The sequence below is a fragment of the Lepidochelys kempii genome, chromosome 25 (genome assembly GCF_965140265.1).
Source record: "Lepidochelys kempii isolate rLepKem1 chromosome 25, rLepKem1.hap2, whole genome shotgun sequence".
In the NCBI taxonomy this organism is placed as follows: Eukaryota; Metazoa; Chordata; order Testudines; family Cheloniidae; genus Lepidochelys; species Lepidochelys kempii.
The window spans coordinates 13,836,764-13,850,830 of record NC_133280.1 but is presented as its reverse complement, the minus strand read 5'-3'; the positions used below and the strand labels follow the sequence as shown (position 1 = coordinate 13,850,830).

The window sequence follows — 14,067 nt, the reverse complement described above, 5'->3', positions numbered from 1 at the left end:
GCAGAACACGAGCTCCCAGACGCTGCGTCTGCTGCTGGATGTGTCCGGGCACACGTTGCCATCTGCTCCTGGTGGGCATAGCCAGCATGGATCCAAGTGTCATACAACCCTGCCCTCCCACCGCAGCCCCCCAGAAACTGGAGCAAAGGGGACCAGCCCTATGCACCCCCTGCCTCACAGGGAGCAGTCAGGAGTTGAGATGCTCAGATACTGGGGGGCACTGGAGTACCCCAGACAGGTTATTTCCAGTGCTGCTTCCACAGCAGGGTGGGTGTTTGTGAAACCCACCCCCAGCTCACGGCAGGGCCCGCTCGGAGCAGAGCTGCTGCCTCACTCCAGCAACGTTCAGACAGTCAGTTGGGTTTGCAAGAGATTCCCCCCGACACCAGAGCAGGGCGAGTTCTGGGCCAAGCAGCCTGGAGAGCTCCTTTAAATACTCCAGGGATGAGTGAATTCGCAGGGTGCAGGGACAGGACAGTCCCTGGAAATTCACACTGCGGAGTACCCATCTGAAAGCAGCAACGTGCAGACAGGGGGCCATCTCCAGCAAGGTGCCAAGCCCACTACAGCTGGGCTGCTGTTCCCGGCAGAGGGCTGGGCCCCTCACAGCCGCCTCGGGGTCTGCACAGCTGGGAAGGTGGAGACAGGAGAGGCCTGGCAAATCGCCCTTACCTTTCACGATGCTGGAGAAAGTGGCCGAGTGCCGGGACACAAACAGCTTCAGCTGCTCGTCCAGGTTGCAGGAGGCGAGGTCGATGTCCCAGCAGCGGATCCCTGGGGGGAGAAAAAACAATCAGCACCCACAGTTCTCAAAGGGGTGCAGAGCCCACCCCACCCCAACGCTGCCAGGAGAGGCACAAGGCTCACGGAGACCAGCCACCGCTGGGATTCCCAGGGGCTGATCTTGGCTGTGACACTAGCCCCGCTGGGCAAACAACTTCACCCGCAGTGGCTTCTGCCTCCCTGCCCACCCGTGGAACGAGGCCAGCTGCCTTGGCACAGGGTGAGCAATCGGTCTGCTCCGAGGGCTTCACCCCTGGGGAATGCAAGCACTGGGGACCCTGCGCGAACTTGGCTACAGGGGACAGGGAGAGGACATGCCTAGCTGGCAGGGCAGATTCCTCTCCAGCAGCACGGGCAGCGAGTCCTGGGGAGAAGGCAGGACCTACGGGACATCCTGGGCTATCAAACGGGTCAGCCCCCAGCCATCTCCTACTGAGCCATTTAAGGAAGAGCTTTCCCAGCACCCGGAGCAGGCCCCTATAGGGCCCCCTTTGCCCAGGCAGCTGCAAGGCCAGGACAAGCCACGGAAGGGAAACCAGGACCAGCAGAACTGCCCCAGATGAGGAATATGCTGAGGGGGGAATGGGTCAGCAGGGAGCCACCTAGCAGTGGGTCTGCTCTTGCTCTCCTCTTGCATGTGGGGGGAGGATCAGTTACCAGCCAGGTAAGTCGGGGGAACCAAGCCCCCCTGCCAGGGTCTTTAATCCCTGACATAGCACTGTCTTGCGGAACAATCCGGATCAGGCAGAAAGGGCTGAAAAGCAGCCGCAGGCCCCTGCGACAGCCTCCGCCAAAAGGGCATGCCGCACCCAGCCCCATCCGGAGAGAATCCTGCCGCCTTACAGGGACCTTCGTGCCCCACGCCGGGGGAATGGTGCCCTACTCAGCTAGCAGCCCAAGGAGCAGGGATGGGAGCTCTGCCCAGGGGTCGCTGGCCCCTCATGGCAAGTTACAGGGAATACACAAAATGGACCGAAGGGAAGAGCATGTGACCCTGCACTGTAAGCCCTCAGGGTCACACGAGCCGAGCCGCTCGCAGCCAAGGCAGGTGCTACTCCCGGCTCGGGGACAGAGCGGATGGCCAGGTTACAGCACACGCAATAGAACAACCCTGCCGTGCACACAGAGCCCTCCCCACCGCCATGCGGGGAGGGGAAGGGGTTATGCAGACACACGCTGTGCAATACGATGCACTTGCCGTCACTTCTGCAAGAGCGGGAGGGAGAGATAAAGTGACTAGAAGCCGCAGCCCCTGTGCTAGGCCTGCTCTCAAGGGCTGATCAGAGTGAGTGGCACTAAAGGCTTGTGCTGACCTCCCCCCGCCCCCCGTCCTCAATCCCACAGGCAAGCATAAGCGCTCCCAGGCAGGGCCCACAACTCGTCTGGCTAGTGTCCAGCCCTGCAGGCGTCGCCTATAAACATGAGCAGCTTTTAGGAGACAAGAGAGTTCCTTCAATAAAATGCAGCATGATCCGGGCACCCTGACAGCTCCGCACAGCTGCCCCAGCCCAGGGCACAAGCTGCTGCCACTGGCCCCCATTGCTGGAAGCCCCTCAGGTTCCTCATCCTCCCTCTTGCCTGGCAGGGTGTGTCCTGGGACAGACAAGTCTGGGGGCCTACGAACAGCCATGGGGGAGGAATAGGCTTCCGGCTCTGGCAACAACAGGCCATTTCCCTCTGCCACTTGGCTAGTGAAAGGGCAAAGTGCCAGCAGATATCCACAGGGGCCGGGCTAGTGAGAGCCACTCCCAGCCTCACGAGGGAAAGGTCAGTGCAGCGCAAAGGTAGCAGGAGCCCCCCCGTGCCAATCGAGGGAGCGTCGAGTCAAGTGCTGCCCTGAACCCTTGCCAGAGAGAGAAGGGACTTGTGTCCAGCAACGGGCAACCCAGCAAGCCTGGCCTTTGGAGCAACAGCTACTAAGGCTGTCCTGGTGTAACGGGGCTGTGTCGATGCTCAGCAGCAAGGAACACGGAGGTTCCAGCCGGGATCCCGACTCCTGGGACATTCAGCCTAAGGCAGGTTGGACCCAACAGGCCAGTGCTGTGCCCCCCGACCCTGCCTCAGCGTCCTGAGAACCCAGGCCTCAAACAGGAGTCCAGTCGCTCTGGTGAGGGTCTGAGCCGCTCCCCTCAGTAAGTGAGGGAGTCGGACGCTGCCGTGCTGCAGCTGACAGAGGAGGAATTGCCCAATCACACATGGCCCCCCAGACTGCTGCAGTCCCAGTCCACAAGGCAGCTGCACGGCCTGTGCCTGCGGGAGCTTTTGCCTCCAGCCTCTCTGCAGAACCTGTCTGGCAGAAAAGAGGTAGTGAGCAAAGGTACTTCTACCTTCCCTCCCACCGCCACAAGACTACCGGGCTGGCTGGCGCAAGACACAGCCTTTTCCATGTCTGCACGGACCGCCCCTCTAGTCCAGCCCAGGGCCCCTCTTGCCCCCTGACCTGCAGCTGCCCCAGTGAGATTCCCAGACCGACTCTTCCTCACAACCCAGATCTAGAGACATGAGCAACAAGGGCGGCCCAGATGCCATGCAGCCCGACCAACCAGCTCCAGCTGCGTTCCAGGCTAGGAGTCAGTTTCGCGGCCTTCTTCCAGAGTGACAGTCCCTCAGTCTCCTTCCTGGGGGTCACGGGTTCAAACCCTGGCCCAGATGAGTAGCAGCTCAGTCATTACCAGACGCTGTTTGGTGGCCCCCATGGGAGTTCAGTTGCTCACAGGCAAGCTCCCCAGGGACAGCTGTTCACATCACAGCACCCTTGGCCTGTTCAGCCCTTGGTCTCTGCCAGCAAACAGGAGCCCCCCTTGCCAAGCAGGGCTACAGTGTGCTGGCAGGGCAGTTTAGGGAAGCTGGCACGGCACCAGCTGTGGCTAAGTAAAGCTCAGTGACGATGGCTGTCACTTCACCTGCATTTGGAGTCGCTGACTAGTCCCTGCTCACATACACTGACTGGGTTAACACGGGTCTCTTGCAACGAATTCAAGTCACATCCTGCTGCAAAGCAGGGTCACTCTGCAACTGGCTCCCACACCTCCTTCAAGCAGAGTCTGGAAGCCAGGCGCCACACAGCTGGGCTCTGTGCTGTTCTGCAGCTCAGCATTTACCAACCCATCCGACCTGCCCATCTTCTCCCCAGCTCCTTACTGCACGGAGACTTACTGGAACTGCTCTGATCTCCTGCACAAGGCAGCAGAGCCAGGCTGCCTCATTCAGCACCTGTGACTGAAGAGGCCTCTTGGGGGCACAATACTAGGACGGCCCTGCCTTTCTCAATGAGAGCCTACGCTGCAGAGACCTGCGCAAGCCGGGGATGACCCAGCTGCATTGCATTCTGCCTCCTCGGCCACCCATTCCAAGCGGAGAACTTGCTGGGGCAGCATCCGGCCCAAAACTCACACCGCAATGGGGAGAGTGTTTCGCTGCTATGTGAACTCAGCCAACATGCTAGGAAACCCCCCTGACAGACTGTAGCAACAGCCCAACGGGGCAGGAACTTATCGCCACCTCGGCTGTACACAACACTTGACTACAATCCCTTTGTGGCTCGCTTCCTGTTTGGTGTCAGGAGAGAGGCCTGCATGACAGGGCAGTGTGTCAGCCGGAGGCTGAGCTCATCATGGGGCCTGGAAAACGGAAAGCAACATCCACAGCAAGCCAGATAAGAACAGAGCCAGTGCTAATAGTGTCACCCAGGCTTTTAAGTAACTTAAGAGGCTTCCCCTACATTTGCATTAGAGCTGCTGGGTGACTGCGCGCCAGGCCAAAAGAGGGACAGCTGGACCACCAGCACAGTACACTATGCTAGCTAGGTGTGGTATCAGCGTGCTTGCAACAGAGAAGAGATCCGGAGTCTGCCCCCAACCCCGTCCCTGATACTTTTGTTCATGGAACTGAGTCTCGGGGCTTGTAAATAGTCTCCTGTGAAATCATCAACCCTATTACACTGAAGGGAAACTGAGGCATGGATGTCCAGTGACATGCACTTGGGATGTGAAGGTCAGTTCCTGGCAAAGCCAGCAATACAGCCCAGGGGTCCGAACTCCCAGACTCCTGCTCTAAGCAGAGTCCCCCCCACCCCTCCAGTGTGGGAACAGAACCCACTGGGATGACTGCTGAGTGAGGACAGGTCTGGCTGCCATAAGGGGGTGGGGGAGAGAATCTGCCATTACATGACTACGACCATACTAGGTCAGACCAAAGGTCCATCTAGCCCAGTAGCCTGTCTTCCGATAGTGGCCAATGCCAGATGTCCCAGAGGGAATGAACAGAACAGGGAATCAAGTGATCCATCCAGTCACCCACTCCCAGTTTCTGGCCAACAGAGGCTAGGGACACCATCCCTGCCAAGCTTGGCTAACAGCCATTGATGGACTGATCCGCCATGCATTTATCTCGCTCTTTTTTGAACCCTGTTGCTCCCACTCGGGTAGGGGACAGGACACCAGCAGGGGAAGATCCCATGGCAATTTGGACAGTTCTGAGATGTGGGTCAGATGCAGGGTGACCAGGGCCCCCAGAGCAGCATGGTGGGGAGACTAGGTCCCAGTAGGCTGCCCCGCAGACAAAGGGGGACCTGATAACATATCTGGAGACAGCTACGGGCTGTTATAAAGAAGATGGTGATCAACTGTGCGCCACGTCCACTGAAGGTAGGATGGGAAGTAATGAGCTTCATCTGCAGCAAAGGAGACGTAGGTTAGATATTAGGAAAGACTCTTCAACTCTAAGGATAATTAAGCTCTGGAATAGGCTTAATTAGTCCCATAGAGTCAGCGCATCTATGGCATTTGCCGCATTTCCTAGATGCCAGGACCGGTGACACATGCCAACGCCCCAGCTGACCCCCAGCCCCGGCTGAGTAACATCCTTCTCCAATTCAGGTTTGAAAATGAAAGGTCAGAAGGGGTCACAGCCCAACTCCCTTCAGTCACTGGCTCTAGAACACTCACGGTGAGTCAGCTCGAAGACACCAGGATCAGATCCCCCTGCTGTCCACAGACAGCTTTATCCCACGGCTCAGAACTCCTGACCCTCACCAAGCAGCTCCTCAGGGAAAGGAAGCCAACCGCTTACTGTGGATCTGCATTTACTGCATCTATATATATTTAGATATATATTCCCCCTTGGGCAGCCTCCCCAGAGAGTTCAATGAACCTTGGTTTATAGCTGCACGCTCCCTGCCCCAAAGGGCTGGTGGAAATCTTCACAATTAGACTTCTGCCCCCTTCCTTACAGGCATCCATTTTTAAGCATCCACGGCCCTTTGAGTCAGCACCAGGTGAAATGCACAGAGCAGCTCACTCCTCAGCTGCTGCTTCAAGCTCCCTTAGACATCACATGCTGTTGGTTTCTTTGCAGACATAACTGCCTGAGGCTTTGGGGTTCAGTCTTGGCTCTCCATGCGCCCCCACTAGCCCTTCACAGCTTCCTCAGCCCCTGGGGAGGACAGAGCCACTCTGCAGGTCTGGCTGGGACATGCCTGCCTCATATGGGATGTTAACGGAGGTGGGTCAGGAGCATCTTTAAAGGCAGCACCAAAGACGTGCCTTCATGTTCCCACCACATTACAGGTTCCTTGACATTCACCTCTTAAGACAGGTGCACGCTTGCTTCCCCTGGAGGCACGCACCTTGCAGGAGTGACTCAGCCGCGCCGGCCTCAGCCAGACAGAAGAGCATTCCCTCCGGCTGTGAGCGCAGCCGCCTTCCCGGGCTGTTCTGTAAGACGCTGCACGTACAGCCATCAGCTGCGTTAGAAGCGGTGTTCCAAAAGCCAGCAACAGTCTCTGCGCTCTGCCTCCCCAGCTACCAGACGCCCTTGTACAGCAGCCATCTGTTCATTCCTGTCCCACGCTGGCCAGTCACACTAGTCAACTGGGCTCCTCTCCCCACCCCAGGAGAGTGGGTTTGATCCCTGCGGCCATAATGCTTCAGGAATTCTAACCCCAGTTCAGCAACAAAACACAAACCCCAGGCCCCTGTGCGGGGATTACAGAGAAGCAGCCTGTTTCACTCCCATCATGTCGAGTCCCTGGAAAGCAGGCTCCTGAGTAGTGATTTACAAACCGGCTTAGCAGGCAGGCCTCTTGCCCATCGCATGAGCCACCAAGCCAACAAATGAGGAAAAATACCGATTCATTCCCCCACCATCCCCCAAGTCTGTAGAACGGTTAACGATCCTTCCAACCAAAGGGAGATGGTGCAAGATTAGGGCATTAGAAGCGATGGGGGGAAAAGATGCAGAGTTGCACAAACCTTGCTCAACGTAACTGTTTTGGCCTTCTCAGGCTGCTTCCTCAGTTCATGCATGGTAGATACATATATTTTTTTAAAGATCACTTCCAAATTTGTGCCCCCTTCCTGGCCTTGAAAGCACCTTCCGCAGAAGGAGACACTAACTCTCACCCTGCTCCCAGCACCTCAAGTCTCCAGCATTTAATACAAAAAGAAAAGGAGTACTTGTGGCACCTTAGAGACGAACCAATTTATTTGAGCATGAGCTTTCGTGAGCTACAGCTCACTTCATCGGATGCATTCATTGGAATGCATAATTGATCCAATGAAGTGAGCTGTAGCTCACGAAAGCTTATGCTCAAACAGATTTGTTAGTCTCTAAGGTGCCACTAGTACTCCTTTTCTTTTTGCAAATACAGACTAACATGGCTGCTACTCTGAAACCTAGCATTAACACAGTTTATGCCAGTGCCATGCTAAGAACGCAGAACCCCAGCAGCCAGCCAGTTCCAAGACTGGAATTCCTTGACATCCCGTTCCAGGCGAAGGTTTTAATCACCGGTTCGTTAACAGTCAATGCAGATCCACAGCAAGTCCTTGGAGGAAGCCATGAAGCAGGTTTAATTACAAGTCATCCCTTCCTAGTTTCAGTTGGCAGTTTCCTCAATCCATGCTGGCCCACTATAGCAGAACACACCCGACAGACCAGAGCTCCAGATCACTTCCCGATGCCAGACAAGCTTCTCCAGGCAGACAGCTCCCAAGGCCCAGTGCAGGCCAGCTGCCCCATCCATCATGTCTGATACTCCCCCGCCCCGCTCTAATTTCTTGAGTTGAAAACAGGTCCCAGCCCATCTCAGCGATAACAAAGCAACCCCCAACCTTTGTCTGTTGCTGCTATGCTTAGCACCACAGGCCTCCATGCATAGGGTGCCAAGGTGAAAGTCTAGAGGGGGAAATGGGATGGAATTATACATATGCACTAAGCAATAAAAGCGTGAGGAATTCACGCAGTTGGGGACAGACCTGCTATCACCCCCACCCATGTTAAAAGCACCATGAACTGCCCCCCCATAGGAGAGATTCCCTTTAAACATAAGCAATAATCTGGTGGGCAGGAAGGGGGGAAGAGGAGGGCTGCACTAGACCACCACAACTGGATTTTGCATACCTACCCCCCACCTAGTCTGAAGTATCAATGCCCCCCCCCCGACCATGCAACTCAGCAAGAAAGGAAAGGAGACGAGGTGCTGCAATGAATCGAGGGGCGCTACACCCACACACAGGGCACAGCTACATCTGGGGGTGCTGCACCTTGCAAGTACGTAAGCCAAATGCAAAGGGGGAATTGCCCCAGTGCATCAATGCACACAGAACAGCACAAAATGCAGCAGGACAAGCGTAAGATCCGGGCCACGCTGCTCAGGGGGGTGGGAAGCAGGGCCACCCACCAGCGCATAAAACAGCACCCCAGGGGAGAGCCCCTGCGGAATTAGGGCATGGGGCACCAAGGCGGACAAGAGCAGCAGAGGAACGCTGCATGGTGCACGAGTGCGGCCTTATACCCTGGCGCACGGGGGAGCCCCGGGAAAGCGGGGGGTGCCCTGGACACAGGAGCTGCGCGCACCGGTGCAAGGGGAGCCCCGGAAAAGCGGGGGCGGGAGGTGCATTGGGTACAAGCAGGACAATGAATGGGGCCCGCGGCACCTCGGCCCGTGCTGCCTGGGGGCTGCAGCGGCGCCCGGCCGGGGGTGCTCGGCGCTGCGCGGGCCCGGGCGGGGCGCTGCTCACCTCTCTCCAGCGCGGCCAGCACGGCGCCCAGCAGGCCGGGCCGGTGGCAGCCGCCGCCCACGATCACCAGCAGCGAGTAGCGGCGGGGCCCGCGGGGCGGCGGCGGCGGCTCCCCCGCCCGGCTCGCGCGCTCCACGGCTCCCGCCGCCGCCATCTTCCGGCCCGGGCTCCAGCACGACGTGCGGTGGCTGGCCCCGCCCCTCCCCGCTTTTACGTCGCCGCGGCGAAAGCCCCGCCCCGCTGATATCATCGCCGGCCAATCAGAGGGCACGGAGAGGGGCCAGGCTGGGCGGGGCTCTTAAAGGGGCCGGGCACTAGGAGGGGACAATGGGGGTGGGGGTGTCAGAGGGGAAAGACCAGGGACCAAAGGGGGTGGGGCTGGGGGCAGCATAGATTGGGAGCTGGGGAGCTTCAGGACTTGGGAGACCTGGGGGGTATTGGGGTTGGGGGGGTATCGGGGTTTCGGACATTGGGGATGGGGCATCAGCACTGGGGGGCATCCGGCCTGGGGGTATCAGGGCTGGGGGTATCAGAGGTGGGGGCATCGGGGCTGGGGGTATTGGGGGTGGGGGCATCCGGCCTGGGGCATCCGGCCTGGGGGTATCGGAGGTGGGGGCATTCGGCCTGGAGGTATCGGGGATGGGGGTATCTGGCCTGGGGGCATCAGAGGTGGGGGCATCGGGGCTGGGGGTATTGGAGGTGGGGGCATCCGGCCTGGGGCATCCGGCCTGGGGGTATCGGAGGTGGGGGCATCCGGGCTGGGGAGGCATCAGGGCTGGTGGTATCAGGACTGGGAGATCAAGGGGCATTGGGGCTGGGAGGCATCAGGACTTAAGGAGACTGGGGGGCATTGGGGACTGGTGGGCATCAGGGCTGGAGTTTGGGGGAGTATCAGGGCTGGGAACTGGGGAGGAAGCGGCGCTGCTCCCGCAGGGTTGCCATAAGTACAGATAAAAAGCACTTAAGTCTAGATGCCAAGTACAGCATTACAGAAGTACATAGGAGTACAAGTATGCAGTGGAGATAGTATTTATGTGTTTAAAAGTATACGTGCAAGTATTTCCAACTCCTGTATTCCCTACGATTGTCTGGTTAATATATGGACAACTACGTAAACAATAAAAGCACATAGTGGAAGAGAAAGAAAAAGAGCAACAATGACTTTTTATTCATCTACACAAGGCAGCACGGAATAAGAATGAAAACAATCTCTTACCAATGTAAATAAATGTATAAATTTCCTTTCTGTTACTTACAGCTAGGTAGCTTCGGATGCAGTAGCTTGATCATTATGCTTCAGTAGGTTGTCACAACAATCCAGACCTTATTAAAAAACCCAGGTCCTTTACATTTTTTCTCTAATCTTGATTCTGCAGCCAACGCAACTTTAAAAATGTCTGGGATACGGAAGCAGCAACAAATGACTTTGTACTTCTGTTAGTCACAGCTGTATCACAGACCAAAATATTCCGAAACCGTTTTCTAAATCCTGCCTTCACGTTTTCTACCAAGCAAGAAAAAAGCCCTGGCAGCCAGAACTCAGGGCCTGAAGCTCCCAAGCCAGGTTCTAAGGGCCAAACAGAATATGGGATAGTGGGGAGGCAGGTGATTGTTTCCAAAAACTATTTTGAAAAGGTACTCGAAGATAAAAGAAAGTTATCCTTTCTGTACTTTTAGAATGTATTGAAATACAAGCACTAAGTACAGAATATGTAAAGTACTTAAGTACAAGCACGTAGAGTACTTTAAATACTTAAGTACGAATGTACTTACAAATAGGTGAACGCAGGGTTGGGAGCAGTGGGGGCGTCAGAGCAGGGAGCTGGGGGGGGTGGGGGGAGCATTGGGGCAGGGACATTTGCAAAGAGCAGTACTCCCCACTGTGCCCATCCCTAATGACCTCTGACCTTCCCATAATATCTTTCATTCCCATGCATCCTGACTGTCTACTCACAGCCCCACCAAAATGCAGCCACTTCTGAGGAAGGAGTGGGACATGCTGCACAAGGCCGGCCCCATAGTCAAGTGAAACCAGAAAACATACAAGCGGAGTGATTTCTCTACCATCCCTTCAGAGACTTGCATTGAGTAAGTCTTGAATACAGAGCCATATTTACAGACTCAAAATCTGACTAGAGATTAAAAGTTTTGGCTTGACATTCTCCCAACCAACCCTTCATTTAAAGAGGGCCTTTCAACACCTTCTGTTTAACAAGATATGAAATTCCCATCAAGCGAAACTACCCCCTTTATTAATCACACGTCATTCATAATAATACATTACAGCCTAAGTTTACAGCCACAACTCCATGAGGGTGACTATTTCTCCTCCGCTGCTGGGGGTTGCAGCCTGGCCAAGGGAGCACCATCTGAGTGGGAGTTTGCTATGTTGAGGGTGGATTCCCCTGCCAGCCTCTTTTCTGGGAAGCAAGTTGGAGCATTCGACTTCCCACGACTCTGCTCAAGGAGCTACAGCTAAGGTCATCCGTTGTGAGCTTCCCCCCACCCTGTCATCACGTTGCCCGGCGAGGATGCCCCAGCCCTGGGAACTGCACGCTCCCCCACCTGGCTCTGTGCATTCCTCCCGGGAGGGGTGTGCAGCCCAGGTGAGCACCCACCCTCACACGCAACCTAGGCTTCCTTAATAATTCCCCTTTGCCTACTCAGAGCACTAGACAGCGGCATCAGGACAGGCAGACAGCTGCGGCTGCCACTTCCCCCATGTTCTGCTCGTTGGGCTTTTTGCAATCAGGACAGTTGAACTGCCACTCCCTCCAGGCTGGCCCTGCTTCCCATGCCCAGGCCAGTTTGCATCTTGCATCCTCACCCTGCACAGGCTGGCCAAGGACAGGAGACAGCTTTCCCGGCTGGCAGCCAGCCCCACGCTCTGCTGGGTGTGGAAGGTGGAGAAAAGCCAGTCTGAAAAAACCACCGGCGTGCGCACGTGTGCGTGTGCGCATGCTAGGGGTGCAAGTCAGTCTCTGCTCTCAAAGGTTACCTGCTCCTTGGCCACTTCTGCATTCCCAGTGGCACCCAAACCACAACATGTTTGCAGAAGCGGGGCTGAAAGTGGGTTATCAAACCTTACCCCACACCTGCTGCTGCTCTGGTGCATTCTCCTTGGGGGGACGCCCCCGTGTGCACAGCTAGGAGCCTGTGTGGGTTTCTGCCCCATGGCAATTGGTGGATTAGGTTATACACTCCCAGTATGGATCTGGTTATCCTATAGCCCCAGCCCTAACCACAGGAGCCATTAAACACTGCACGGAAACACACCCACAGAACTGAAATACCTTTGGGGCTAATGCAGCCCCCTCTGGTTTTGAGAGGGTGGCCTTCTGCTTTGGGAGCCCCGAGACCTGGGGTCAACTCCCGCTTCTGCCATCTCCCCGACTGTGTGTCCTCAGGCCAGCCGCTGAACCGCTCTGTGTCTCCGTTCCCCAGCTGCCCAATGGGGATTTGTCTCTTGCACTAACAGGGAGCGTCGCTCACGATGTGAATATCCAGCATCAAGCACAACTGCTCCTTGAGTTCAGAAGGGGCCTGGAGGTGCTGCTGGAATATAAACCGTAGATGTGGCCTTCAGGGGCCAATGTGACGTCATGATGCTGGTGTTGTCACAACGTGACATCCTTGTCCCAGAGGATGACATTTGAAGAGTTGCAACTCCCAAGGTCAAGCTGGCAGTGGCCAAAACTTGTGACCATCCAGTGGTTCTTTGTGGGTTAGGTGGGTCTTGGTCCAGGTGGGCACCCATGACACACGGCCCTCTGATGGCAGGCTCAGCAGAGAGGTGAGGATGAAATGGGCCGTGGAGTTAAACTCCCACATCTGACTCTGGGGAGGAGCCATGGCACAGGGAAGGTGCTGGGGGAAATGGACGGAGCATTCATTGGGAAAGTCAGTTCCAAGTGAGTCCCCTCTGTGAGATACCTTGGCCACATTCTGTGCAATTCTATTTTAAAATCTAGCACCTGGGAGAAGGGACTTGTAGCCATTAACCCAGGGAAGTTGCCCCTGGGCAGTGAAACTGAGGAGACAAAAGCTATAGCTAGTTACAGTCCATAACTAACATCTAAAGGTCTGTGCTGAAGTGAAACTGATTTCACCGCTGCATGCTAGAGCCCTTCACTGGGAAATTACAACTGACAGCTGGCACCTGCTGATCTGACTGAGAAACGAAGCACAAGACTGGATCTCTAGTACACACATGCCCTCATGCCCACACACACACTCACTCAGCTGCCCAACTGCAGAGGGAATTTGGGGTGCTCTATCCCTGTCTGATCCTTCCCATTTTACAGATGACAAAACTGAGCCACAGAGCAGGGACGTGACTTGCCTAAGTTCACCCAGAATGGGATAGGCCCCCAGGTCTCCTGCAGCAGAGCATCTGCTTTCACCCATAGGCCCCACTGCTTCCTTTCAGAAGTGAATGAAAATGTTTCCTGATGTGGATTTTAGGCATTTCCCCGCACCTGTATAACCCACAGCACGAGTCAAACACCGGCTAACCCTAGGATGTAGCTCAACATCATTAGCAGAGACAGAACCATATCAGCAAGGCAAAACCCTGTATATTTTTACTGGCATTAAATGTATGCAACTTTGCATAAAATGCATAATCCGCATGGATTTACATAGCTGAATCCTGAGGTGCCAAGATGGGGTGTTATAACAAGGGAAGCTGCCTGCCAAAGGACCTCCCCTTCGGGATGGAGCCTGTAGTGGTTTCAGGGCTATAGACGATTGCCTTGGAATTATGGGAAGGTCTTTTTCCCTTGAAGAAGACTCATGGTGGGAGCTCCTGCTGGAGAACTGGGACACTGTCTGCTGGGAGCACAGGTGGGCTACTGCTGAGGTGGAGGTTATGGCTGGTTGAACACTTTCCATCAAAACTTTGAAAAATGCACCCCGTGCATCTGGAGAAGTGGGGTTTTTACCCACAAAAGTTTATGCCCAAACAAATCTGTTAGTCTTTAAAGTGCCACCGGACTCCTCCTTTTTGAAAAATTGGGTTTTCCACCACACACTTTTTCCGAACAAGTGCCTGTTTTCTACAGATAATTTTGATTTTTCACGAAAAAAGAAAAAAACCCTCCAAACACCTGACAACCAAAATATTTCAGTTTGGCTATGCTGCTGCAATGCCTCCTGAGAACTGTAGTTCAATTACTCCACATCCCCATTTTCCTCTATGGGCCGGGCTCCCTGACTGCACTGCATCTCCCACAATGCACCATGGCCATGGAGTCCCATGATG

At 55.5% G+C, this 14,067-nt stretch overlaps 1 protein-coding gene across 2 annotated transcripts in view; it reads right to left on the bottom strand.

Moving 5' to 3' along the window:
* Nucleotides 1-8,984, bottom strand: part of MAP1S (microtubule associated protein 1S) — a 30,117-nt gene extending 21,133 nt beyond the window's left edge. For both annotated transcript variants that reach the window (XR_012156189.1, XM_073324175.1), the window contains exons 1-2: nucleotides 8,805-8,984; nucleotides 673-774 (exon numbers count right to left, since the gene is read on the bottom strand). Coding sequence is in view for 1 of the 2 variants with exons in the window: in XM_073324175.1 (XP_073180276.1) it covers nucleotides 673-774; nucleotides 8,805-8,958 (256 nt within the window). In the remaining variant the exon portion in view is untranslated. The remainder of the gene's footprint in view (nucleotides 1-672; nucleotides 775-8,804) is intronic.
* Nucleotides 8,985-14,067: the final 5,083 nt, after the last annotated feature.